Raw genomic sequence first — 25,024 nt, 5'->3', positions numbered from 1 at the left:
TAACCTTTTGTAGCGACCCACAGACAGCTGTGTGTTATGTGTTATGCTGTTCATTGGTTTTGTTGTACGTATCAGTACCCAGTGTTCGCGAGGTCCGACATGCCAGTCAACCTGCTATCTGCCAACCACGGGAATGCCTGGAATGTTCTGGTCGCAAGTTTAAGATCATGTTTAGCCATTGTCCTCTCTCTCTCTTATGTCTGGTCTTAACAAGAGATGGTCACAGTTGTTTTATAGGGGTATCCTTGATTTATTTGGCGTGGGCTACGGCCAAACAGTAGCCTGTGTTGAGTTGGGTTAATAAACAGGGAATTCGTAAACTCAAGCCTCTGTCTGGACAATTGTTCATTTATGATCCAGCCAGGTCATTAGTGTCAGAAGTAAAAACGTAGATACAAGTTAGACAGGTAGCTAGCTGACTACTGTGGCTAGCTAACGTTACGTGGGGAACGGGTGTTGAAAATGCTTCAAGGGAATCCGTAAGGGAAGGTGGTGGTAGGGTTAATAAGCAGAGAATTCGTAAACTCAATCCTCTGTCCGGACAATTGTTCATTTATGATCTAGCCTGGTCATTACACTTTATTTAACTAGGCAAGTCAGTTAAGAACAAATTCTTATTTACTATGACGGCCTACACCGGCCAAACCCGGACGATGCTGGGCCAATTGTGCGCCGCCCTATGGGACTCACGGCCGGTTGTGATCCAATCACGGCCGGTTGTGATACAGCCTGCCTACCTACCTACTTACTATATGTCATGCAATGTATGCAGAGTGACAATGCTATTTAACTTATAAGTTACATGGACAACAGAGATCAGCATTGTGATTGATTGAACAGTATACAGTACCATTAAATAAAAGAAGACATGATGGTGTAGATCTACCCTTCCATTTGTTCAGTCTATGTTCAACTCCCTGACTGCAGTGCAGACGTATAACACTTTATATTTGAGTCATTTAGCAGGTGTTATTATCCAGAGCGACTTACAGGAGCAATTAGGGCTAAGTGCCTTGCTCAAGGGCACGTCGAACATATTTTTCACCCAGTCAGCTCTAGGATTCGAACCAGCGACCCTTCGGTTACTGGCTTAGCTCTCTTAACCACCTGCTGCCCTACCGGCTGCACTTCATGACATCAATTAAGCCAAGGGCCATTACCTCAACCTGTTGTGTTTTGCTTATGTTTTCTTCTTTGGAATAGAATCCCCTACGGAGCCACCTCTCCTCACGTGTGCTTTATCCTGGAGGTTCATCAAAGTCCACAGAACAGCTTTCAATTGCTGTGACCTCAGAAAGGTCCCTGGAAGAACTCATATCAGCTTAGCATTTGCACAGTGCACACTGAATCTCTTCTACAATAACTGGGTTATAACAAGAGTTTTAACCTAATACCAATTATCTTTTCAATTTCCATTGACCGATTTGATTGACCAGAGAAAGTAGCATACTCTTCTGACTCCCAACTTCCAGGTCCTTGTCAGTGTGTGATTTCACATGACACTAATCCGCGCAACGCATAGCCAATCTGTACACCTTAATGGGTCAACAAATCCAGTTATCTGTAGAAAATCCAGTTGTCTGCTTTTTCCAAAGATTATGGATAGCTTGTCATTGTCAAGCTGCAGAGTACTGTCAAAATGCTAGCATGATAATACATGAGAATCCATGTAATGGTATAGAAAAGATCTTAGAAATGGCTCCATGAAAAATGAACCTGTAACGGCTTTCCTCCTCCTCTTCATCCGAAGAGGAGGAGCAGGGATTCGACCAAAACGCAGCGTTGTGAAATGACATGATTTTTAATTAACAAAACAGAAAACACGAACGAACACTTGAATAGTTACAAAACAATAAACGACGTAGACAGACCTGAACGACGAACTCACATGAAACACGAAGAACGCATGAACAGGAAAACTGCCTACATAAAACGAACGAACAAACAAACAAAACCAAAACAGTCCCATGTGGCGTAACATAACACTGACACAGGAGACAACCACCCACAAACAAACAGTGTGAAAACACCTACCTTAATATGACTCTCAATCAGAGGAAATGAAAACCACCTGCCTCTAATTGAGAGCCATATCAGGTCACCCTTATACAAACATAGAAACACATAACATAGACTACCCACCCAAACTCACGCCCTGACCGTCAAACACATACAAAATAACAGAAAACCGGTCAGGAACGTGACATACCCCCCCCCTCAAGGTGCGTACTCCGAACGCACCACCAAAAGTCTAGGGGAGGGTCTGGGTGGGCGTCTGACCACGGTGGTGGCTCAGGCTCTGGGCGAGGTCCCCACCCCACCATAGTCAATCCCAGCTTACGTCTCCCCCTTAGAATGACCACCCTCCTTTTACACCCACTTAGTTTAAGGGGCAACACCAAGATAAAGGACAGCTCCGGGACAAGGTAGCTCAGGACAGAGAGGTAGCTCAGGACAGAGGGATAGCTCAGGACAGAGGGATAGCTCAGGATAGAGAGGTAGCTCAGGATAGAGAGGTAGCTCAGGATAGAGGGGCAACTCCGGACTGAAGGGCAGCTCCGGACAGAGAGACAGCTCTGGACTGAGGGGCAGTTCTGGATAAATAGCCGCTCTGGGCTGAGTGGCAGCTCATAACTGGCTGACGGCTCTGGACGCTCATGGCTAGCTGACGGCTCTGGACGCTCATGGCTGGCTGACGGCTCTGGACGCTCATGGCTGGCTGACGGCTCTGGACGCTCATGGCTGGCTGACGGCTCTGGACGCTCATGGCTGGCTGACGGCTCTGGACGCTCATGGCTGGCTGACGGCTCTGGACGCTCATGGCTGGCTGACGGCTCTGGACGCTCATGGCTGGCTGACGGCTCTGGACGCTCATGGCTGGCTGGCGGCTCTGGCAGATCCTGTCTGGTTGGCGGCTCTGGCAGATCCTGTCTGGTTGGCGGCTCTGGCAGATCCTGTCTGGTTGGCGGCTCTGGCAGATCCTGTCTGGTTGGCGGCTCTGGCAGATCCTGACTGACGAATGGCTCTAGCGGCTCCTGACTGACTAACGGCTCTGACGGCTCGGGACAGACGGGCGGCTCTAATGGCTCGGGACAGACGGATGGCTCAGACGGCACTGGGCAGACGGATGGCTCAGACGGCACTGGGCAGACGGATGGCTCAGACGGCACTGGGCAGACGGATGGCTCAGACGGCACTGGGCAGACGGATGGCTCAGACGGCACTGGGCAGACGGATGGCTCAGACGGCACTGGGCAGACGGATGGCTCAGACGGCACTGGTGAGACGGATGGCTCTGGTCGGATGAGACGCACTGTAGGCCTGGTGCGTGGTACCGGAACTGGAGGTACCGGGCTAAGGACACGCACCTTCAGGCTAGTGCGGGGAACAACAACAGGGCACACTGGACTCTCAATGCGCACTATAGGCCTGGTGCGTGGTACCGGAACTGGAGGTACCGGGCTGAGGGCACGCACATCAGGGCGAGTGCGGGGAGAAGGAACAGTGCGTACAGGGCTCTGGAGACGCACAGGTGGCTTAGTGCGTGGTGCCGGAACTGGAGGCACTGGGCTGGAGACACGCACCATAGGGAGAGTGCGTGGAGGAGGAACAGGGCTCTGGAAACGCACTGGAAGCCTGGTGCGTGGTGTAGGCACTGGTGGTACTGGGCTGGGGCGGGGAGGTGGCGCCGGAAATACCGGACCGTGCAGGCCTATTGGCTCCCTTGAGCACTGAGCCTGCCCAACCTTACCTGGCTGAATGCTCCCCGTCGCCCGACCAGTGCGGGGAGGTGGAATAACCCGCACCGGGCTATGTAGGCGAACCGGGGACACCATGCGTAAGGCTGGTGCCATGTATGCCGGCCCGAGGAGACGTACTGGTGGCCAGATATGTAGGGCCGGCTTCATGACATCCGGCTCAATGCTCAATCTAGCCCTACCAGTGCGGGGAGGTGGAATAATCCGCACCGGGCTATGCACACGTACAGGAGACACCGTGCGCTCTACTGCGTAACACGGTGTCTGCCCGTACTCCCGCTCTCCACGGTTAGCCTGGGAAGTGGGCGCAGGTCTCCTACCTGCCCTTGGCCCACTACCTCTTAGCCCACTACCTCTTAGCCCCCCCCCAATAAATTTTTGGGGTTTCTTCACGGGCTTCCGTGCTAGCCGCTTACCTTCATATCTCCGGTCTTGAGCTTGATTCTCCGGCTTCCAGCCACGTCTCATTGCTGCCTCCTCATACCACCGCTCCACTCACGAGAGCGGCGATATTCTCCAGTTTGCGCCACCGTGCGCTCTACTGCGTAACACGGTGTCTGCCCGTACTCCCGCTCTCCACGGTTAGCCTGGGAAGTGGGCGCAGGTCTCCTACCTGCCCTTGGCCCACTACCTCTTAGCCCACTACCTCTTAGCCCCCCCCCAATAAATTTTTGGGGTTTCTTCACGGGCTTCCGTGCTAGCCGCTTACCTTCATATCTCCGGTCTTGAGCTTGATTCTCCGGCTTCCAGCCACGTCTCATTGCTGCCTCCTCATACCACCGCTCCACTCACGAGAGCGGCGATATTCTCCAGTTTGCGCCCAGGGTCCCTTTCCGTCCAATATTTCCTCCCATGTCCACGAGTCCTGGTTCTTTTGTTGCGCTCTCCCACGCCGCTTGGTCGTATTGAGGTGGGTGGTTCTGTAACGGCTTTCCTCCTCCTCTTCATCCGAAGAGGAGGAGCAGGGATTCGACCAAAACGCAGCGTTGTGAAATGACATGATTTTTAATTAACAAAACAGAAAACACGAACGAACACTTGAATAGTTACAAAACAATAAACGACGTAGACAGACCTGAACGACGAACTCACATGAAACACGAAGAACGCATGAACAGGAAAACTGCCTACATAAAACGAACAAACAAACAAAACCAAAACAGTCCCATGTGGCGTAACATAACACTGACACAGGAGACAACCACCCACAAACAAACAGTGTGAAAACACCTACCTTAATATGACTCTCAATCAGAGGAAATGAAAACCACCTGCCTCTAATTGAGAGCCATATCAGGTCACCCTTATACAAACATAGAAACACATAACATAGACTACCCACCCAAACTCACGCCCTGACCGTCAAACACATACAAAATAACAGAAAACCGGTCAGGAACGTGACAGAACCCTTACATGTCCTGACAAACAGTCAGCGTCTCAGAAAAGTAAAATATATAGTGAATGTTGGATTGCTGCTTTGGCACAGGCTGTATTCTCCAACTCTCTCTCTGAGGAGTGTTGACTTCTGTGAACAATGTGTTCTGCCATCCAGTGGGCGAGAGCAGTTTGAGAACAAAAGTTCAGACCAGTATGAAACATCATACGATATATGGTACTTGGCTGACATGGTTAAAATGAGATTCTTCAACAAAAGGAAACAAAACTAATTTCAAGTCAACTAAAATGAGTTTCTCTTTATGTGTGTTCTCAACCTCCAGTAGCAATGTTAATACCACCAGCAGGTAGGTAGAAAAGACATGCCGTCCGGTACAGTATTTGGAAAGTAGAAGGCAATTTCTAAGTATCACATACATCAGAAATGAAGATTAAGGAACGTTACATCACAAGATATTACAATTTGTTCATAAATACTAAACCCAATCTCAGGGGCTCATGGCCAGAACTACACGTTGGGATACAACAGTTTGTCACGGAAGATACGTGCACTCAGTCATAAAACATTTTGGTGTTGGTGAGCCCAGTCAGTCAGCCAATTATTGTTCAAGGATAGAGGCGCTCCCAAAAGGCACTTACATAATACAGTAACAGATGGTGACTGATGTGTGTTGGGAGTGAATTACTCAAGAGAGGAAAATGATGCAACGGAAGTAAAGAGGCTTGTCATTTAACCAAAATCAAGGATCAAAGTCAATTAGGTATTTCACCTCCTTTTGTAATGTATTTCACCTGTTCCTGACGGGATTGGACAGTTTCACTATGAACACGGTATGCATGATGTATAAATACTGTATACAATAATGATTATTTCTTAATAATATTTGTAAGAAGAGTAAATAAATAATTGCTACATCTAGGAAAAAGGGACTGTGATGATATTGTGGGAAGGTTTTCACGGCTAGTTATTTCGTACTGCTATCTTGAATACTCCCTTTCCTTTTAAACTATTAGCCAATGTGCTGGATGGGAATAGGCCAAGCTCAAACGGGGAATGAAAAAAAGGTAGATATGAAGTCCTATTAATGAGGAATCAAGTCAGTTGCCTTGGAGACATGGTCAAGTAATTACAAATAGAAAATGCACTTATTGAAGCCTCCATAAGTCTTTCCCCTCTGCTTTGATCAGCATAGCTACATGACATGCAATCTTTCTGCAAAGGAAGACTAAAGCATAATGTTTAATGAGCTATCATCAGTGAGCATAGCATATTACCTATCTAGCCTGAACAGATAGAGAATACATTATCCAGAGTCTAGCCTGAACAGATAGAGAGTACATTACCAAGAGTCTAGCCTGAACAGAGAGAGAAGACATTACCCAGAGTCTAGCCTGGACAGAGAGAGAATAAGTTACCCAGAGTCTAGCCTGAACAGATAGAGAGTACATTATCCAGAGTCTAGCCTGAACAGATAGAGAGTACATTACCAAGAGTCTAGCATGAACAGATAGAGAGTACATTACCAAGAGTCTAGCCTGAACAGAGAGAGAAGACATTACCCAGAGTCTAGCCTGAACAGAGAGAATACATTACCCAGAGTCTAGCCTGAACAGATAGAGAGTACATTACCAAGAGTCTAGCCTGAACAGAGAGAGAAGACATTACCCAGAGTCTAGCCTGAACAGAGAGAGAATACATTACCCAGAGTCTAGCCTGAACAGAGAGAATACATTACCCAGAGTCTAGCCTGAACAGAGAGAGAATACATTACCCAGAGTCTAGCCTGAACAGAGAGAGAAGACATTACCCAGAGTCTAGCCTGAAAATATATAAAATACATTACCCAGAGTCTAGCCTGAACAGAGAGAGAAGACATTACCCAGAGTCTAGCCTGAACAGAGAGAGAAGACATTATCCAGAGTCTAGCCTGAATAGATAGAGAGTACATTACCAAGAGTCTAGCCTGAACAGAGAGAGAAGACATTACCCAGAGTCTAGCCTGAACAGAGAGAATACATTACCCAGAGTCTAGCCTGAACAGAGAGAGAATACATTACCCAGAGTCTAGCCTGAACAGAGAGAGAAGACATTACCCAGAGTCTAGCCTGAACAGAGAGAGAAGACATTACCCAGAGTCTAGCCTGAACAGAGAGAGAAGACATTCCCCAGAGTCTAGCCTGAACAGATAGAGAGTGCATTACCCCGAGTCTAGCCTGAACAGAGAGAGAAGACATTCCCCAGAGTCTAGCCTGAACAGAGAGAGAAGACATTCCCCAGAGTCTAGCCTGAACAGAGAGAGAAGACATTCCCCAGAGTCTAGCCTGAACAGAGAGAGAAGACATTCCCCAGAGTCTAGCCTGAACAGAGAGAGAAGACATTCCCCAGAGTCTAGCCTGAACAGATAGAGAAGAAATTACAGGAAAACGTATAACCATGCCAGCATAAAAAAATGTTAATTACAATTAAGAATGACTGTATACCGCTCTATTCTGAGCAGTAGCCGTTCTTTACACTATCAGGGAACGGTTCCATCTGTCTGTAATTCTGCCAGGATCCACTCTCAAAAAGTCAAACCTTGGCAGGCTGACAATGTGTTTTGATTCCTCTTCGGTACGCACATTCTACTACAGCCCAGTACTGTATTTACATGTTTAGACATTTAGAGTCCTTTAGCTGACACTCTTAGAGCGACTTACAGGAGAAATTAGGGTTAAGTGCCTTGCTCAAAGGGGCACATAGTCAGATTTATCATCTAGTCGGCTCAGGGGAGTCAAACCAGCAAGCTTTTGGTTATTGACCCAACTCTCTTAACCACTAGGCTACCTACCTGCCGCCTATATCTAGACAAAATAAGGTCAATTTCAGGGACATCAAGCTACTTCAAAGTAGTCTGCTCTGACAATATCAAAGATCTAAGATCATTATTGAAAATTAAAACATATCAAAGGAAAACATAAGTTCTGTAATAGTGTAACAGTTATCATGAGAATGTGAGGATGGTGTCATATATATAACCCGGACATGCTCCAAACCTGAGAGGATAAAGTAGGTGCTAACCTAACGTAGCAAGCGTAAAAGAAACACATGAAACTAGGTCCCCTACATACGGATCTTGATGAGAAGGGAAAAAAACTGTTGGGTGAGGTTCTCTTCTGCACTGCTCAACCAATCCAGTAAATGTGGAGGAGGAGTTAAGGATGGAGTGTCGCCTTGTTAACGTCCAAAAGCTGAAGTCACGTGACGTCACAGGCTCTCTTTCCATTTCCCCTGAAAACCGGAACATCCGGTTGTTGGGAGCTCGGCAGACTATAGTATAATACCAGAATGTATCTTTACTTTCTCTTCCTGTTGTATAATTGCACAATAATAAACAGCTTACTGTAAAACATAGAATAACCACAGTATAGTAATCTCCATCCCCATGTTCCTTCCCTCTGTCATGGTAATTTGCTTTTGAATGAGTAGGCAAAGCTTGTGATCTGAAACGGGGGTTAAAGGTCCAATGCAGCTGTTTTTGTCTCATATATCAAATAATTTCTGGGTAACAAATAAGTACCTTACTGTGATTGTTTTAAATTAAAATGGTAAAAAAATTAACAAAAATAGCTTTCTTAGCCAAGAGCAATTTCTCACACAAGAATTTAGCTAGGACCGTCTGGGAGTGGACCGAGTGGGGAGGGGAAACTAGCTGTTAATGGCAGAGACGTTAGGAACTCTCTTTCTTAATGGTGATGTCACCAGGCAGGCCAAAACTTCATTCCACCAAAACAGGCAGTAATTTCAGGTGGTCTTTCCAAACAGCTCTTACACTAAAAGGGCGTTATCATTTTCAATTTGATAGTATTATTCCAACCTCAGTGTGTGAAAATACACAGAGTGGACAAAACATTAAGAACACCAGCACTCTACACACACGCTCCAAGACTAACCAGGTGAATCCAGGTGAAAGCTATGATCCCTTATTGATGTCACATGTTAAATCCACTTCAATCAGTGTAGATGAAGGGGAGGAGACAGGTTAAAGAAGGATTTCTAAGCCTTGAGACAGTTGAGACATGGATTGTGTATGTGTGCCGTTCAGAGGGTGAATAGGCAAGACAAAAGATTTAAGTGCCTTTGAACGGGGTATGGTAGTAGGTGCCTGGCGCACTGGTTTGAGTGTGTCAAGAAGGCGTGAGGAAAACAATAGGCCAAGCTATCTCTCCCTTCTCTGATCTCTTTGGCTCTGACCGTTTGCACGCTGACACTGAAACAGCCTCCAACCTTCATCAATCCAATGGAAAGATGCTGTTGTAGCGGTGATAGCCAGAAACCTGGAGCAGTCCGTCTGACAGAGCCCATTTCTCCATTCATAGCATGGTTGCTACACTTCAGTAGAGGCTCATCAAGCATCTCTTGCTAGATCATTAGCTAAGGGTGAAGCTACAGTCGTAAGCCGGCGCTAGATAATGTCATTCGACATGTGGTAAGATGGACACAGATATATGTTACCACACTACAGGCACTACATGTGCTCCAGAGTGGTGCAGTGGTCTAATGATCGGCGTCTTAATGTAAGAGGTTTCACTACAGTCCCTGGTTCGAATCCAGGCTGTATCACATCTGGCCGTGATTGGGAGTCTAATACGGCGGCGCACAATTGGCCCAGTGTCGTCTGCGTTTGGCCGGGGTAGACCGTCATTGTAAACAAGAATTTGTTCTTAACTGACTTGCCTAAACATTACTTTTTAAATTCTTTTTTTACATTAAAAGGCCAAAACCACACATCCAGTTTCTAATCCATTCAAGGCAATTTGCAAACACAGATATTTTACAACTGGATGACTTTGTAATTCTACAGAGGAAATCAAGGAGATTGCATGAAGTTTTATGGCGTCATGGTACATTACATCTCTCTACATATTAACACATTGATAGTCTCAGAGTCAAATTGGTTCGAAGCTGAAATCATAATGGGAGCTGAAGTTTGTCAGGCAAAACGGAGACAGTAGTAAAAGCTTATGTGCTGCGTTACTTGAGCCCATTTAGTGCTTGGACACATACTGATTTGAGTTTAATGGCCTGGGGGATTGCTATAAAAACAAGTCGGGTGAAAGGTTGAAAATGGGGCGTACTGAAGAGGCCTGGGTGAAGACAGGGCGAGGACCATGGCTCACTGGGGTACTGTCGTTGCTGTGGCCCAGCCGCACGTGAAATAATCCAACGGATGAGTCCTCAATCACCATAACAACATGTAGTCTCTGCTGCAGTGGTAGTGTGATAAAGGACAGTTTGAAACAGCATGCAGCTCATCTGAGGTCCCTTAAATATCTATTTTCCTGCATTCACTCTGCATATTTCATTCCCCTCCACCACAGCATGATACTCATCTGCCAAACACTGCTCTTATTTCAACAAATATTTTTGTGGTATTTTGATATGTTAAGATCCGCACTCTTAAGCAATGGTTACATGTTTGCAAACTAAATGAAATGATGTGACTGGTTCCCCACATTGGGGAACTGTAATACAACATAAAGTATCGTTCTACAGCCCAGAGTACTATTATTACATAATGATAAACCTTATGTCAAATAAACATGCTACAGGATTTTTTTTACTACTCAATCTCAAATGCAAACTACAACCAGTATTGTTAAACCCTGGTCGTTTACATCAAGTGCCTGGAGTGGCCTGTCAATTCTTCTGAACCCCATTCATTTCCCATTCACAGCACACAACCCATTACGCCCCCATTCATAACACACCTGCAGGGAGAGTGTTTGAGAGTGTGACACCTGAGAGCAGCGTAGCACTGAGGTGACGACAAGGGATTGGCGCTATAAAATTACTAATACACAGTCCAAGACATTTCTCGATTGATTCTACTGGGAATACTCCCACCCATTTCATATTCAGAGCAGCAAAGTAAAATATTCGGAGGCCTATGCAACAGTATGTGGGTGGTAGAAGTCGATATGGAACTGGTGATGATGCTCTTGCAGTATATAAAGGTTAAGTAGTATAACAACATCCAAACACTTACCCCAGTGTTGTCATGGTGACGATGGTGTACCAGAAGGAGGCGGGGATGCTGGAAAACGTGGTTCCCTTGGTGCCTTTCTCAGCGTAGAACATGACGGTGGCGAAGATGATGACAGCCATGGTGAGGGAGAAGAGGAGGAAGCCCAGCTCCGAGGCGCAGGCCTGCAGAGTGCAGCCTAGGATGCGCAGGCCCTGAGAGTGGCGGGAGAACTTGAAGATTCGGAACACCCGGAAGACTCGCAGGGTAACAAAGGCCCCGCTGACTTCTTCGTTCTCGGGCATGACAAGGCCGATGTAGAAGGGCAAGATGGCCACCACGTCAATCACGCTCATCACCGAACGTGCAAAATCACAGCGGCTGGGGGCAGCATACAGCCTCATGAGATACTCGCAGGAGAAGATAAGCACACAGGCCGTGTCCAAACAAGAGAAGCCCACAGAAAACTTCTCACCACACGGCAGGTCCTTTATACTCCCTTTGAGTGGTCGGCAGGGAACCGTTTCCACAACGTTGGCAATAACAGACACAGCGATGAAGAAGCCGGTGACGTAGTAGAACACCAGAGCCATGGTGGAGGTGTGAGGGTTCTCGAAGGCCCTCCATAGCTTATCACGTAACGTGGCGTCTGGGGGCAGGGGAGCGTCTCCGGCATTCTCGGCCTCTGTGTCCTCAGCCAAACGCTCCTGGTTCTCCTTCTTACGATCCCGGTACTCTTCCATACAGCAGTCACCTATGATCTCAGGTATTATGCCATAGAAAGCCAGCTCCTCCTCAAAGGCCTGAATGCATTCATGTCGGGGATAATGTAGCTTGCCTGTTCTAAAAAAGTTGAGAATATGGCGGAACATCTCTGGATCCCTGTCAAAGAAATATTCCTGAGTTTCCTCATTGTAGAAAAACTCCTTTTCTGAGCTGCCTAGAAGGGTGTCCGGATAACGGTCCAATGTGTTCTTCCATGTCTGGAAGCGTAGTCCACTCACATTAACAAACAGGATCTCATCACTGCGACTTGTTTTGTCCACAGGAGGCTTGGGCATGGTCTGTTGGGCCAGTGGTAGCCAGCCCACGGCTGCTGCCCGAGCAAAGGGCATCCATGTTGCAACTCCAGCAGCCATTTTGTTTAGTAGCTTATGTTTCAGGAGTAAATGGGATGTTGAGTAATGGTACAGAGAGTCTCTAGGTACTTGATGGTTATTTCTGGGTCTTTTCTGATCAGAAGGAAAAGGATAGGTATATCCAATCTAATCATCCGTCCGAACTGAAGGCCTCAACAACCAGATTGGCTTGCCTCCATTCCCAGTCTGTCAATTTGTTTGTGCATCAGTTTCAACAGGAGAGGGAGAAGTGATGCTGGTAGAGAGATGATAGTGTTTTCATTGTCAAAGAAAAGGGTGAACTGACTGAACAAAGGTCAGGCCATTGGAATAGCTCAGGAAAACTTACTCTGATTCATAAAACATCAGACTATTGACCTCTCATATAAATAATAGCACAGTGATATTGTAGAACAATACTGTATATGGCTTTTCAGTAGTGTTTAAAAAGACTTCCAGAGAACTAGTGGTTGAAGTCTCCGGCCTTTGCTTGCTGCCTCCCCTCTCTCAGAAGACAGATTGGTTGCAGTGCTGTGGTTTTCAAATTCGTATTAAATTGTGATGATGTTCCCCGAAGATGCAAGATAGACACATTTTTCTCTTGCTTTTTTTCTCTCCCTTGCAGTGTTTCTCTCCAACTTTGATTATGGATGGCTCTCTTTGTCCCTTAGTTTCTATATCCCTCTCTCTCAAATGCACAACCAAACCTTAAGTGTAATCGATTTCTCTGATGTCTGAGACGCCTTCTGAATGGAAAAGTTAGAGTCTTAGGCGTTTCTATCCCTTGTATGGTCGTCCCTTTTTATACCTGTCAAGACACACAACACACACAACTTAGATATTGAGCAGCACAGGCTGTAAAGGCACGGTATGCTACATCTATTTGTGTCACAGCTTGGGTGAACTGCTTAAAAGTCTGAGCTTCACAATACAAACATAGAGGTTCCTCACAAAGGAAACTTTGACCACGTTTGAATGATATTTAGAACCCAGACCAAACAGTACCAATAGAAATACAATCCTTATACTTAAATGTCCATTTTGCAATAATTGTCAATCTGTACAGAGCCTCAACCCAAATAAGCACTGTGCCCCTTTGATCTTTAAACACATGATGCATTAACCACACAACTGTACCTCTTCAGTATCAATCCACAAAGGGATTATGCTTTCAATGTGTAATAACATAAATAATGCTGAATTGAATTTCAACATAAAAAAGGTTACCATTAAATCCCGAGATTCAATTACTATATTTTGTTTTGAATTTAAATGTCACTCTTTTAAACAAGAGAGATGTTAGGGTGTATCTATGAAACATCTAGTCTGCCTTGTGAGGGAGCTGGAGTGTACCCAAACCCGTCTCTAACCAACAGACCCGTCTCTAACCAACAGACCCGTCTCTAACCAACAGACCCGTCTCTAACCAACAGACCCGTCTCTAACCAACAGACCCGTCTCTAACCAACAGACCCGTCCCTCTAACCTACAGACCCGTCCCTCTAACCAACAGATCCGTCTCTAACCAACAGACAGGTGACCCAACCCAGAAGCATAACTCTGCACAAGATGTTCCCCCAATCAAAAATCAATAAGACACTATAAGACAGCATTCCTGCTGCAGTGGACAGGAATTAGATCCAAAACAGCTACTACAGTAAACAAAAACAGAGCAATCTCACATATCAGTCGAGTACTAATGGTTAGTCTACAAGTTAAATGAGGCTTTCACGCTGTGTTCACTTTGTAAAGTGTTACTTTTAATGTGCTCCTCATGTTAATGTGCTCCTCGTGTTAATGTGCTCCTCGTGTTAATGTGCTCCTCGTGTTAATGTGCTCCTCGTGTTAATGTGCTCCTCAAGTTACTGTGCTCCTCGTGTTACTGTGCTCCTCGTGTTACTGTGCTCCTCAAGTTACTGTGCTCCTCATGTTACTGTGCTCCTCATGTTAATGTGCTCATCATGTTAATGTGCTCCACATGTTAATGTGCTCATCATGTTAATGTGCTCCTCATGTTACTGTGCTCCTCATGTTACTGTGCTCCTCATGTTAATGTGCTCCTCATGTTAATGTGCTCCTCATGTTGTTGCTTACAACAACATGGCCACTCAGTCAAACGAAAATGAATTATGAAATAGCCCTAAGGAAAAGGCATAATTTCAACTAAAGTATCTTTAGACTAGCACTTAAATTCAGGTAAGGATGATTAAATTGATGTATATATGTCAGTGTATTGTAGAGTATGTTATGTACATCTCAATAACATACATCTGAATAACATACATCTGAATGACTCTTGAAGTTATGTGTCTGTTCCATTACTATTAAGGCTTTTAAATGTCTAGCGATGTATCTGGAGAAATTAAGATCATAGCTACTTACCATGCACTAAAGCTGAAGACAATGTAGAATGAAGGGTCCAATGTGTCAAAAAAGAGAAAGCAAAGGCAATAGGAGATTTAAAACCAGGCATGAACAAGCCCCTCTCCTGGAATGGAACCATATCGCACACCAGATAGTGAGGGAGTGATTCTCATGCTTAGCCTTAGCTCCACTCTCTCCTCTCACTCAGCACTGTGACTCCGCTTGCTCTCACTCTCTCCAACTCTACCTCTCATTTGCTTGCTCAACCCCCCCCCACCCTCTCTATTGTGCTCTCCCTCTCTCCGATCACACATACTCACCTCCATAACCAATGAAAACACAGAACAGAATACATTTACATGTTAGTCATTTAGCAGACACTCCTTATCCAGAGCGACTTACAGGAGCAATTAGGGTTAAGTGCCTTGCTCGAGGGCACATCGACAGATTTTGTCACCTAGTCAGCTCAGGGATTCAAACCAGCAACCTTTCATTTACTGGCCTAACACCCTTGACCACTAGACTACCTGCCGCCATTAGGCTGATAGGAAACAAAGATAATGTTATTTGATATACCAAAAGCCTACAGACTGCTCAGAGTGTTTTTGAATGCACCATAGCTAATGAAGTTTGACTCAGCAGTTTTACTGGGGGAATACACTTCATATTGTATACTCAGTCTAGACCCATTCCTAAAGATTCTGTTTTCCTACAGTATTTATAGGGCAGCTTGATTAGAAAGCAATAGGAGTGGAATTTCAGGCCGTGTTTAAGCTTTAATACCTAGCCAGAGAAGAAGAAGACAAGACAGGGTGGCTCCGTAAGGTTGGGAATAGTAGTGATCTTAATCATTATCGCCCCATTTCAAGGCTTCCTTGTCTAGGATTCTTGAATCCTTAGTTAATGTATCTGAGAAATTCATTTTGAATGTAAACCAATCAGGAATTTGGCCTGGGCACAGCACTATTAAAGCTATCACTTTAGTTGTTAATAATCTTAGACACTCAAAGGAAATGTGCTGCTTTGTTTGTGGACTTGTCAAAAGCTTTTTATACTGTTGATCATGCTATTTTATTGAACAAGTTGTCCCTGATAGGCCTGAGCTCTGACACCTGTTCATGGTTTCATGATTATCTTAGTGATAGAACTCAGGCCATCATGATTGATGGGATTAAGTCTGAATTTCTTGATGTACTTAAAGGTGTACCACAGGGGTCAATTTTGGGACCAGTTCTCTTCATGATTTATATAAACACTATTGGTCAATCTGTTAAAAATGTGAAACTTAATCTATATATGTGGATGATACTATTATGTATGCTGTTGCCCGGACTATTGATCTGGCTGTGTCAAAACTACAGTCAGATTTTAGAGCTATGCAGGAATCCCTTGCTGATTTAAAACTTGTGCTTTACGGGCAAAACGGAATACATTATGTTTTTAAACTCTCGTAAGAATGTTTCAGATGAACTACATGTTCACTCATTAGATGATTCTCCAATTGAACGTGTTCCCCAATATAAATACTTAGGCATTTGGATTGATATGGATTTGACGTTTTAAAAACATATAGATAAGCTGGTTAAGAAGCTAAGATTTAAAACTTGCTTTTTCTACAAAAACAAATCTTGCCTCTCTCTAAGCAGTAGAAAGGAGATTATTCAGTCAACCTTTTCTTATTACATTTACATTTAAGTCATTTAGCAGACGCTCTTATCCAGAGCGACTTACAAATTGGTGCATTCACCTTATGATATCCAGTGGAACAGCCACTTTACAATAGTGCATCTAAATCTTTTAAGGGGGGGGGGGGGGGGGGGGGGTTAGAAGGATTACTTTATCCTATCCTAGGTATTCCTTAAAGAGGTGGGGTTTCAGGTGTCTCCGGAAGGTGGTGATTGACTCCGCTGACCTGGCGTCGTGAGGGAGTTTGTTCCACCATTGGGGTGCCAGAGCAGCGAACAGTTTTGACTGGGCTGAGCGGGAACTGTACTTCCTCAGAGGTAGGGAGGCGAGCAGGCCAGAGGTGGATGAACGCAGTGCCCTTGTTTGGGTGTAGGGCCTGATCAGAGCCTGAAGGTACGGAGGTGCCGTTCCCCTCACAGCTCCGTAGGCAAGCACCATGGTCTTGTAGCGGATGCGAGCTTCAACTGGAAGCCAGTGGAGAGAGCGGAGGAGCGGGGTGACGTGAGAGAACTTGGGAAGGTGTTCTTATCTGTTCTTGATTATGGTGATATTATTTATCAAAGTGAATCTGCTACTACTCTTAAACTTTGGATGACATCTACCATAGTGCCCTTTGTTTTTTATTACAGGTGACAGTTTTGAAATTCACCACTCCATCCTGTATCAAAAGGTTGGCTGGACTTCATTAAAGACCCACAGATCTCAACATTACTCCTTTTTTGCTGACAAGGCCCTACTTCATAAACTTCCGTCTTATCTAACTTTTCTGTTGAAGTATAGACACCTGATTGCCTAACACATTCACAGGATTGGTTAACTCTTGAGGATCCTAGGGTCTCCACCGAGCTAGGTAAATCTGCTTTTAGTTCCAATGCACCGTATTGATGGAACAAAGTTCAAAAAACATTTAATCTAGATGTTCTGGTGCCTTCCAGGCAATTTAAAGCATTGATCGGAGACTTATTTGTGGAGTAATGTAACTGTTTTTCTGGTTGATTTGTGATGTTTTATTTGTGCTTCCCATGACTGTGTTTTTTATTTTAATGTGTGTGTATACAGTACATTCGGAAAGTATTCAGACCAATTGACTTGACTTTCCACATTTTCTTACGTTACAGCCTTATTCAAAAATGGATTCGATTGTTTTTTCCCCTCATCAATCTACACACAATACACCATAATGACAAAGCAACAACACGTTCTTAGAAATTTTTGCAAATGTATATATATTTTTAAACTGGTCAAAAGTTTAAGAAAACCTACTCATTCAAGGGTTTTTCTTTATTTTTACTATTTTCTACATTGTAGAATAATAGTGAAGACATCAAAACTATGAAATAACACATATGGAATCATGTTGTAACCAAAAAATCTAAATATATTTTATATTTGAGATTCTTCAAATAGCCACCCTTTTCCTTGATGACAGCTTTGCACAATCTTGGCAATCTCTCAAGCAGCTTCACCTGGAACGCTTTTCCAACAGTCTTGAAGGATTTCCCACATATGATGAGCACTTGTTGGCTGCTTTTCCTTCACTCTGTGGTCCGACTCATCCCAAACCATGTTGAAAAACAAATGAAAGTCCCACTAAGCCCAAACCAGATGGGATGACGTATCACTGCAGAATGCTGTGGTAGCCATGCTGGTTAAGTGTGCCTTGAATTCTAAATAAATCACAGACAGTGTCACTAGCAAAACAACCCCAAACCATAACACCTCCTCCTCCATGCTTTACGGTGGGAAATACACATGTGGAGATCATCCGTTCACCCACACCGCGTCTCACAAAGACACGGCGGTTGGAACCAAAAATCTCCAATTTGGACTACAGACTAAAGGACACATTTCCACCGGTCTAATGTCCATTGCTCGTGTTTCTTGGCCCAAGCAAGTCTCTTCTTCTACTTATTGGTGTCCATTAGTAGTGGTTTCTTTGCAGCAATTCGACCATGAAGGCCTGATTCACACAATCTCCTCTGAACAGTTGATGTTGAGATGTGTCTGTTACTTGAACTCTGTGAAGCATTTATTTGGGCTGCAAATTCTGAGGCTGGTAACTCTAATATACTTATCCTCTGCAGCGGAGGTAACTCTGGGTCTTCCATTCCTGTGGTGGTCCTCATGAGAGCCAAGTTTCATCATAGCGCTTGAAGAAACTTTCAAAGTTCTTGAAATTTTCCGTATTGACTGTTGTTTCTCTTTGCTTATTTGAGCTGTTCTTGCCATAATATATGGACTTTGGTCTCTTATCAAATAGAGCTATCTTCTGTATACCCCCTACCTTGTCACAACACAACAGATTGGCTCAAATGCATTAAGGAAAGACATTTCACAAATTAACTTTTAAGAAGGCACACCTGTTAATTGAAATGCATTACAGGTGACTACCTCATGAAGCTGGTTGAGAGAATGCCAAGAGTGTGCAAAGCTGTCATCAAGGCAAAGGGTGACTATTTGAAGAATCTCAAATATAAAATATATTTTGATTTGTTTAACACTTTTTTGGTTACAACATGATTCCATATGTGTTATTTCATAGTTTTGATGTCTTCACTATTATTCTACAATGTAGAAAATAATAAAAAATAAAGAAAAACCCTTGAATGAGTAGGCGTTCTCAAACTTTTGACCGGTAGTGTAAGTATTCAGACCCTTTACTCAGTACTTTGGTGAAGGACCTTTGGCAGCGATTACAGCCTAGAGTATTCTTGGGTATGACGCTACAAGCTTGGCAAAGCTGTATTTGGGAAGTTTTTCCCATTCTTCTCTGCAGATCCTCTCAAGCTCTGTGATGGGGCGCTGCACAGATATTTTCATGTCTCTTCAGAGATGTTCGACCGGGTTCAAGTCTGGGCTCTGGCTGGGACACTCAAGGACATTCAGACTTGTCCCGAAGCCACTCCTGCGTTGTCTTGGCTGAGGTCCTGAGTGTTCTGGAGCAGGTTTTCATCAAGGACCTCTTTGTACTTTGCTCCGTTCATATTTCCCTCGATCCTGACTAGTCTCCCAGTCCCTGCCACTGAAAAACATCCCCAAAGCATTATGCTACCACCACCATGCTTCACTGTAGGGATGGTGCCAGGTTTCGTCGAGATGTGACGCTTGGCATTCAGGCCAAAGAGTTCAATCTTGGTTTCATCAGACCAGAGAATCTTGTTTCTCATGGTCTGAGAGTCTTTAGGTGCCTTTTGGCTAACTCCAAGTGGGTTGTCATGTGCATTTTACTGAGGAGTGGATTCTGTCTGGCCACTCTACCATAAAGGCCTGATTGGTGGAGTGCTACAGAGATGGTTGTTCTTCTGGAAGGTTCTCCCATCTCCACAGAGGAACTCTGGAGCTCTGTCAGAGTGACTACCGAGTTCTTGGTCACCTCCCTGGCCAATGCCCTTCTTCCCCGATTGCTCAGTTTGGCCCGGGCGGCCAGCTCTAGGAAAAGTCTTGGTGGTTCCAAACTTCTTCCATTTAAGAATGATGGAGGCCACTGTGTTTTTGGGGACCTTCAATGCTGCAGATATTTTTAGGTCCCCTTCCCCAGATCTGTGCCTTTACACAATCCTGTCCTGGAGCTCTACGGACAATTCCTTCCACCTCATGGCTTGCTTTTTGCTCTGACATTTACTGTCAACTGTGGTACCTTATATAGACAGGTGTGTGCCTTTCGAAAGCATGTCCAATCAATTGAATTTAGCACAGGTGGACTCCAATCAAGTTGTAGAAACATCTCAAGGATGATCAATGAAAACAGGATGCACCTGAGCTCAATTTCGAGTCTCATAGCAAAGGGTCACCAGTCTCAACGTCAACAGTGAAGAGGTAACTCCGGGATGCTGGCATTCTAGTCCAGAGTTGCAAAGGAAAAGCCATATCTCAGACTGGCCAATAAAAAGAAAAGATTAAGATGGGCAAAAGAACACAGAAACTGGACAGAGGAACTCTGCCTAGACGGCCAGCATCCCGGAGTCGTCTCTTCACTCTACGTTGAGACTGGTGTTTTGCAGGTACTATTTAATGAAGCTATCAGTTGAGGACTTGTGAGACGTCTGTTTCTCAAACTAGACACTAATACACTTGTCCTCTTGCTCAGTTGTGCACCGGGGCCTCCCACTCCTCTTTCTATTCTGGTTAGAGACAGTTTGCGCTGTTCTGTGAAGGTAGTAGTACACAGCCTTGTACGAGATCTTCAGTTTCTTGGCAATTTCTCGCATGGAATAACCTTAATTTCTCAGAACAAGAATAGACTGACGAGTTTCAGAAGAAAGTTATTTGTTTCTGGCCATTTTGAGCCTGTAATCGAACCCACAAATGCTGATGCTCCAGGTACTCAACTAGTCTAAAGAAGGCCAGTTTTATTGCTTCTTTAATCAGGACAACAGTTTTCAACTGTGCTAACATCATTGCAAAAGGGTTTTAAAATGATCAATTAGCCTTTTAAAATGATAAACTTGGATTAGCTAACACAACGTGCCATTGGAACACAGGAGTGATGGTTGCTGATAATGGGCCTCTGTACGCCTATGTAGATATTCCATAAAAAATCTGCCGTTTCCAGCTACAATAGTCATTTACAACATTAACAATGTCTACACTGCATTTCTGATCAATTTGATGTAATTTAAATGGACAAAAAATATGCTTTTCTTTAAAAAACAAGGCCATTTCTAAGTGACCCCAAACAGTAGTGTATATATTATTATATAATGTGTATATTTATGTCTTATCATTCAGGGCACATTTGAAAAAGAGACCAAGTTCTCAATGTCTTCACTGTTAAAATAAAGTTATGTGGTGTCATGTTTGCCCTACCACTTACAAATACAAAATTCATGATCATATAGCTCTCACTATATCCTACCTGGATACTGTGCCTGGACAACATTTTTAATTAGACAAATGAATGGCTGAAGAGAAAAGGTTACGACGATCACAGACACAGCCTGAGGAGGAACATATAGGATCAACAGCAGCCTAATAAGACACATAAAGAAACAGTATTACAAACACAAGCTGTGGCCATTCTATTCCCTCACTTGAATTATTAATGTGGGCAAAAGCGGCATTCAGCACTCTGACATTCATTCAACCTACCATTTACAACTAGCCAATGACCATTGACCGAAACAAACATACAGCACAATCCCACGTGTGTGAATGGGATCACCATTTAATGCAACTGTACTGAAATATTGGTTCATTCTGCAACAATAATGGGACTTGATTCTGTTAACTTCAATCAAATGTAAATAAAATATATATATACTGGATATATATAATGCACATTGTACAAAAAGTCACATTATACGACGTTCTCAGAATTTGAGAAGAGTACATACGTAATGATCAGTCATATGTACCTGCAGGAAGCTTGTGAGGTATTGAACTGCACAGCAATCAGATATTGATCTGTTTGCCTTTGAAACCGTCAATGGAAAGGATCTGGAGCTGATTAACTATATTGTGGATTGTCTGGTTCTATTTTTATGCCCACTTGTTTATTTTCAATGATAGCACAGCCATTACAGAGTACATGCAACTCTCCTGGTGTAATTAAATGGTGGAAATGTGTTCTTTGGGGCATGAAGACCACAACGGATATAAATTGTATACTTCTTTGTAATTATCCTCAATGAGTATTAATCAAGTGTGTAATTTGTATGTGTACCTTGTTTTAAATGATCAAATAAACTAAACTAAACTAGGTAATTGTGACTGAAATACTATAAGAATGGCCCCAAGACACCAACATGGATTCTTCACTGCGTTAGGTATTGATTTATAGGGGTTCGGTATCCCTGCCTTCAATAGTGAATAAAAACACAACAGATACATTTAACTGCAGAGAGAGGGAAAGCACGGCAGAGGCACTTCATCGAAGGAAGATGGCTGGATTGCATTGAGGTGAATGACTTGATAGTGATTGAGGCTGCATAAAGACTCACTGCTCAAACTAATATTAATGGCAATCATGGCAGTTAGTTAAAGGAAGAGTTTCTCTATTCCAATCAGTGAAGTAGTGATATAATAATCAAAGGGTGGGCTTTTCATTGAAGTCAAATTTCATTGGCTGCTTCTGCAGTCTGTATTATCTTATTAATATTTCAGCAATCTCAGTGCAGTCCTGTGCAGAGTGGAAACAATGGGATGGAGAAAACTGTTGAAGTGAATAAAAAAAAAGTGGATAAGGAATGATGATGAGGAAAAGAGGAGCTCATTGGCTAGTCTCTACCTGCCTCTGTAGCCATGTGATGGCTAGTCTCTACCTGCCTCTGTAGCTGTCTGATGGCTAGTCTCTACCTGTCCCTGTAGATGTCTGATGGCTAGTCTCTACCTGTCCCTGTAGATGTCTGATGGCTAGTCTCTACCTGCCCCTGTAGCTGTCTGATGGCTAGTCTCTACCTGTCTCTGTAGCTATCTGATGGCTAGTCTCTACCTGTCTCTGTAGCCATGTGATGGCTAGTCTCTACCTGTCTCTGTAGCCATGTGATGGCTAGTCTCTACCTGTCCCTGTAGCTATATGATGGCTAGTCTCTACCTGTCCCTGTGGCTGTCTGATGGATGGTCTCTACCTGCCCCTGTAGCCATGTGATGGCTAGTCTCTACCTGCCCCTGTAGCCATGTGATGGCTAGTCTCTACCTGTCCCTGTAGATGTCTGATGGCTAGTCTCTATCTGTCCCTGTAGATGTCTGATGGCTAGTCTCTACCTGTCCCTGTGGCTGTCTGATGGATGGTCTCTACCTGCCCCTGTAGCCATGTGATGGCTAGTCTCTACCTGCCCCTGTAGCCATGTGATGGCTAGTCTCTACCTGTCCCTGTAGATGTCTGATGGCTAGTCTCTACCTGTCCCTGTAGATGTCTGATGGCTAGTCTCTACCTGTCCCTGTGGCTGTCTGATGGATGGTCTCTACCTGCCCCTGTAGCCATGTGATGGCTAGTCTCTACCTGCCCCTGTAGCCATGTGATGGCTAGTCTCTACCTGTCCCTGTAGATGTCTGATGGCTAGTCTATACCTGTCCCTGTAGATGTGATGGCTAGTCTCTACCTGTCTCTGTAGATGTCTGATGGCTAGTCTCTACCTGCCCCTGTAGCCATGTGATGGCTAGTCTCTACCTGTCCCTGTAGATGTCTGATGGCTAGTCTCTACCTGTCCCTGTAGATGTCTGATGGCTAGTCTCTACCTGTCCCTGTAGATGTCTGATGGCTAGTCTCTACCTGTCCCTGTAGATGTCTGATGGCTAGTCTCTACCTGTCCCTGTAGATGTCTGATGGCTAGTCTCTACCTGTCCCTGTGGCTGTCTGATGGATGGTCTCTACCTGCCCCTGTAGCCATGTGATGGCTAGTCTCTACCTGCCCCTGTAGATGTCTGATGGCTAGTCTCTACCTGTCCCTGTAGCTGTCTGATGGCTGGTCTCTACCTGTCCGTAGATGTCTGATGGCTAGTCTCTACCTGTCCCTGTAGCTGTCTGATGGCTGGTCTCTACCTGTCCCTGTAGATGTCTGATGGCTAGTCTCTACCTGTCCCTGTAGCCATGTGATGGCTGGTCTCTACCTGTAGCCATGTGATGGCTGGTCTCTACCTGTCCCTGTAGCCATGTGATGGCTGGTCTCTATCTGTCCCTGTAGCCATGTGATGGCTGGTCTCTACCTGTCCCTGTAGATGTCTGATGTCTGTGTTGGTGTTCCTCTGTAACAGTTACTGTATGACCTCTTAATTTTTTCCATTGCTTGGTCTGGTTGGGTCTGGCTTGGTTTGGTCTGGCTTGGTTTGGCTTGGTCTGGCTTGGTCTAGCTGGGTTTGGCTGGGTCTAGCTGGGTTTGGCTTGGTCTGGCTGGGTCTGGCTGGGTTTGGCTGGGTCTAGCTGGGTCTGGCTTGGTCTGGCTTGGTCTGGCTGGGTCTGGCTGGGTCTGGCTTGGTCTGGCTGGGTCTGGCTGGGTCTGGCTGGGTCTGGCTGGGTCTGGCTGGGTCTGGCTTGGTCTGGCTGGGTTCGCCTTCTGTGGTTCACTGGGCTCTTTTCACCTCCTGTTCTCCAGGGACGTTTGGTGGCTGGCTTTACATTCTTGTTAACTCAGCTAAGAGGCCTCAGCTCCCATCACATCCACCAACACATTGCCTTTCCTTCCTTCCTCCTTTCCTTTACTGTAATGTTTAGTAACCTGGTTAGAAATGAGCCCTTGACACTTTTTCATTTTCCATTCAGTGATGTTATGTTAAAATCTTAGAGCACTACTACGCAGTCTAATGACCCTATTCTTCATACAGTACATTAAGAGTCATTATACTTGCCATCCGAGCACCATGCATGTTGGCCTGTAGCTGAGAGCAGTGCATGTTTCATGTTTAATTTATCTCCACCTTTCCATGAATGATTTACAGAGAGGTTTAAAAAGCCCTCCTGTGCACAGCACTTCATTCCATCACTTCAAACGCTCACTCAGCTTCCTCTAACAGCAGGCGACAGCTTTACTTGTGATTCTTTACGTACTCATACTAACCTCTACATTACACTTCCTGGCCCGCTACCCAGGAAAGAAACCATGCTGAAATATATGCACACTTGCTTTTCGACCACGCGGTTACATTTCCTTCAATATTAATCATAGCATTTTCCAATGTTCATAAACATGTATTACACTATGATTTACTGTGAAATTTGTTTGGCACATGCCCTTTTTACGCCCGTCTCTATTTCATACTAGTT

The 25,024-nt window shown here is 44.6% G+C and overlaps 1 protein-coding gene across 2 annotated transcripts in view; it reads right to left on the bottom strand.

Annotated features, from left to right (window-relative positions):
* The window catches only part of kcnd1 (potassium voltage-gated channel, Shal-related subfamily, member 1), a 77,845-nt gene extending 65,548 nt beyond the window's left edge, over positions 1–12,297 (bottom strand). For both annotated transcript variants that reach the window (XM_039010204.1, XM_039010203.1), the window contains exon 1: positions 11,183–12,297. In XM_039010204.1, the coding sequence (XP_038866132.1) occupies positions 11,183–12,297 (1,115 nt within the window). The remainder of the gene's footprint in view (positions 1–11,182) is intronic.
* Between the last annotated feature and the right edge of the window lie 12,727 nt (positions 12,298–25,024).

This window comes from Salvelinus namaycush, chromosome 16 (genome assembly GCF_016432855.1).
Source record: "Salvelinus namaycush isolate Seneca chromosome 16, SaNama_1.0, whole genome shotgun sequence".
In the NCBI taxonomy this organism is placed as follows: domain Eukaryota; kingdom Metazoa; phylum Chordata; class Actinopteri; order Salmoniformes; family Salmonidae; genus Salvelinus; species Salvelinus namaycush.
The sequence above is the reverse complement of the archived record's forward strand: the minus strand, read 5'-3'. Positions and strand labels throughout refer to the sequence as shown.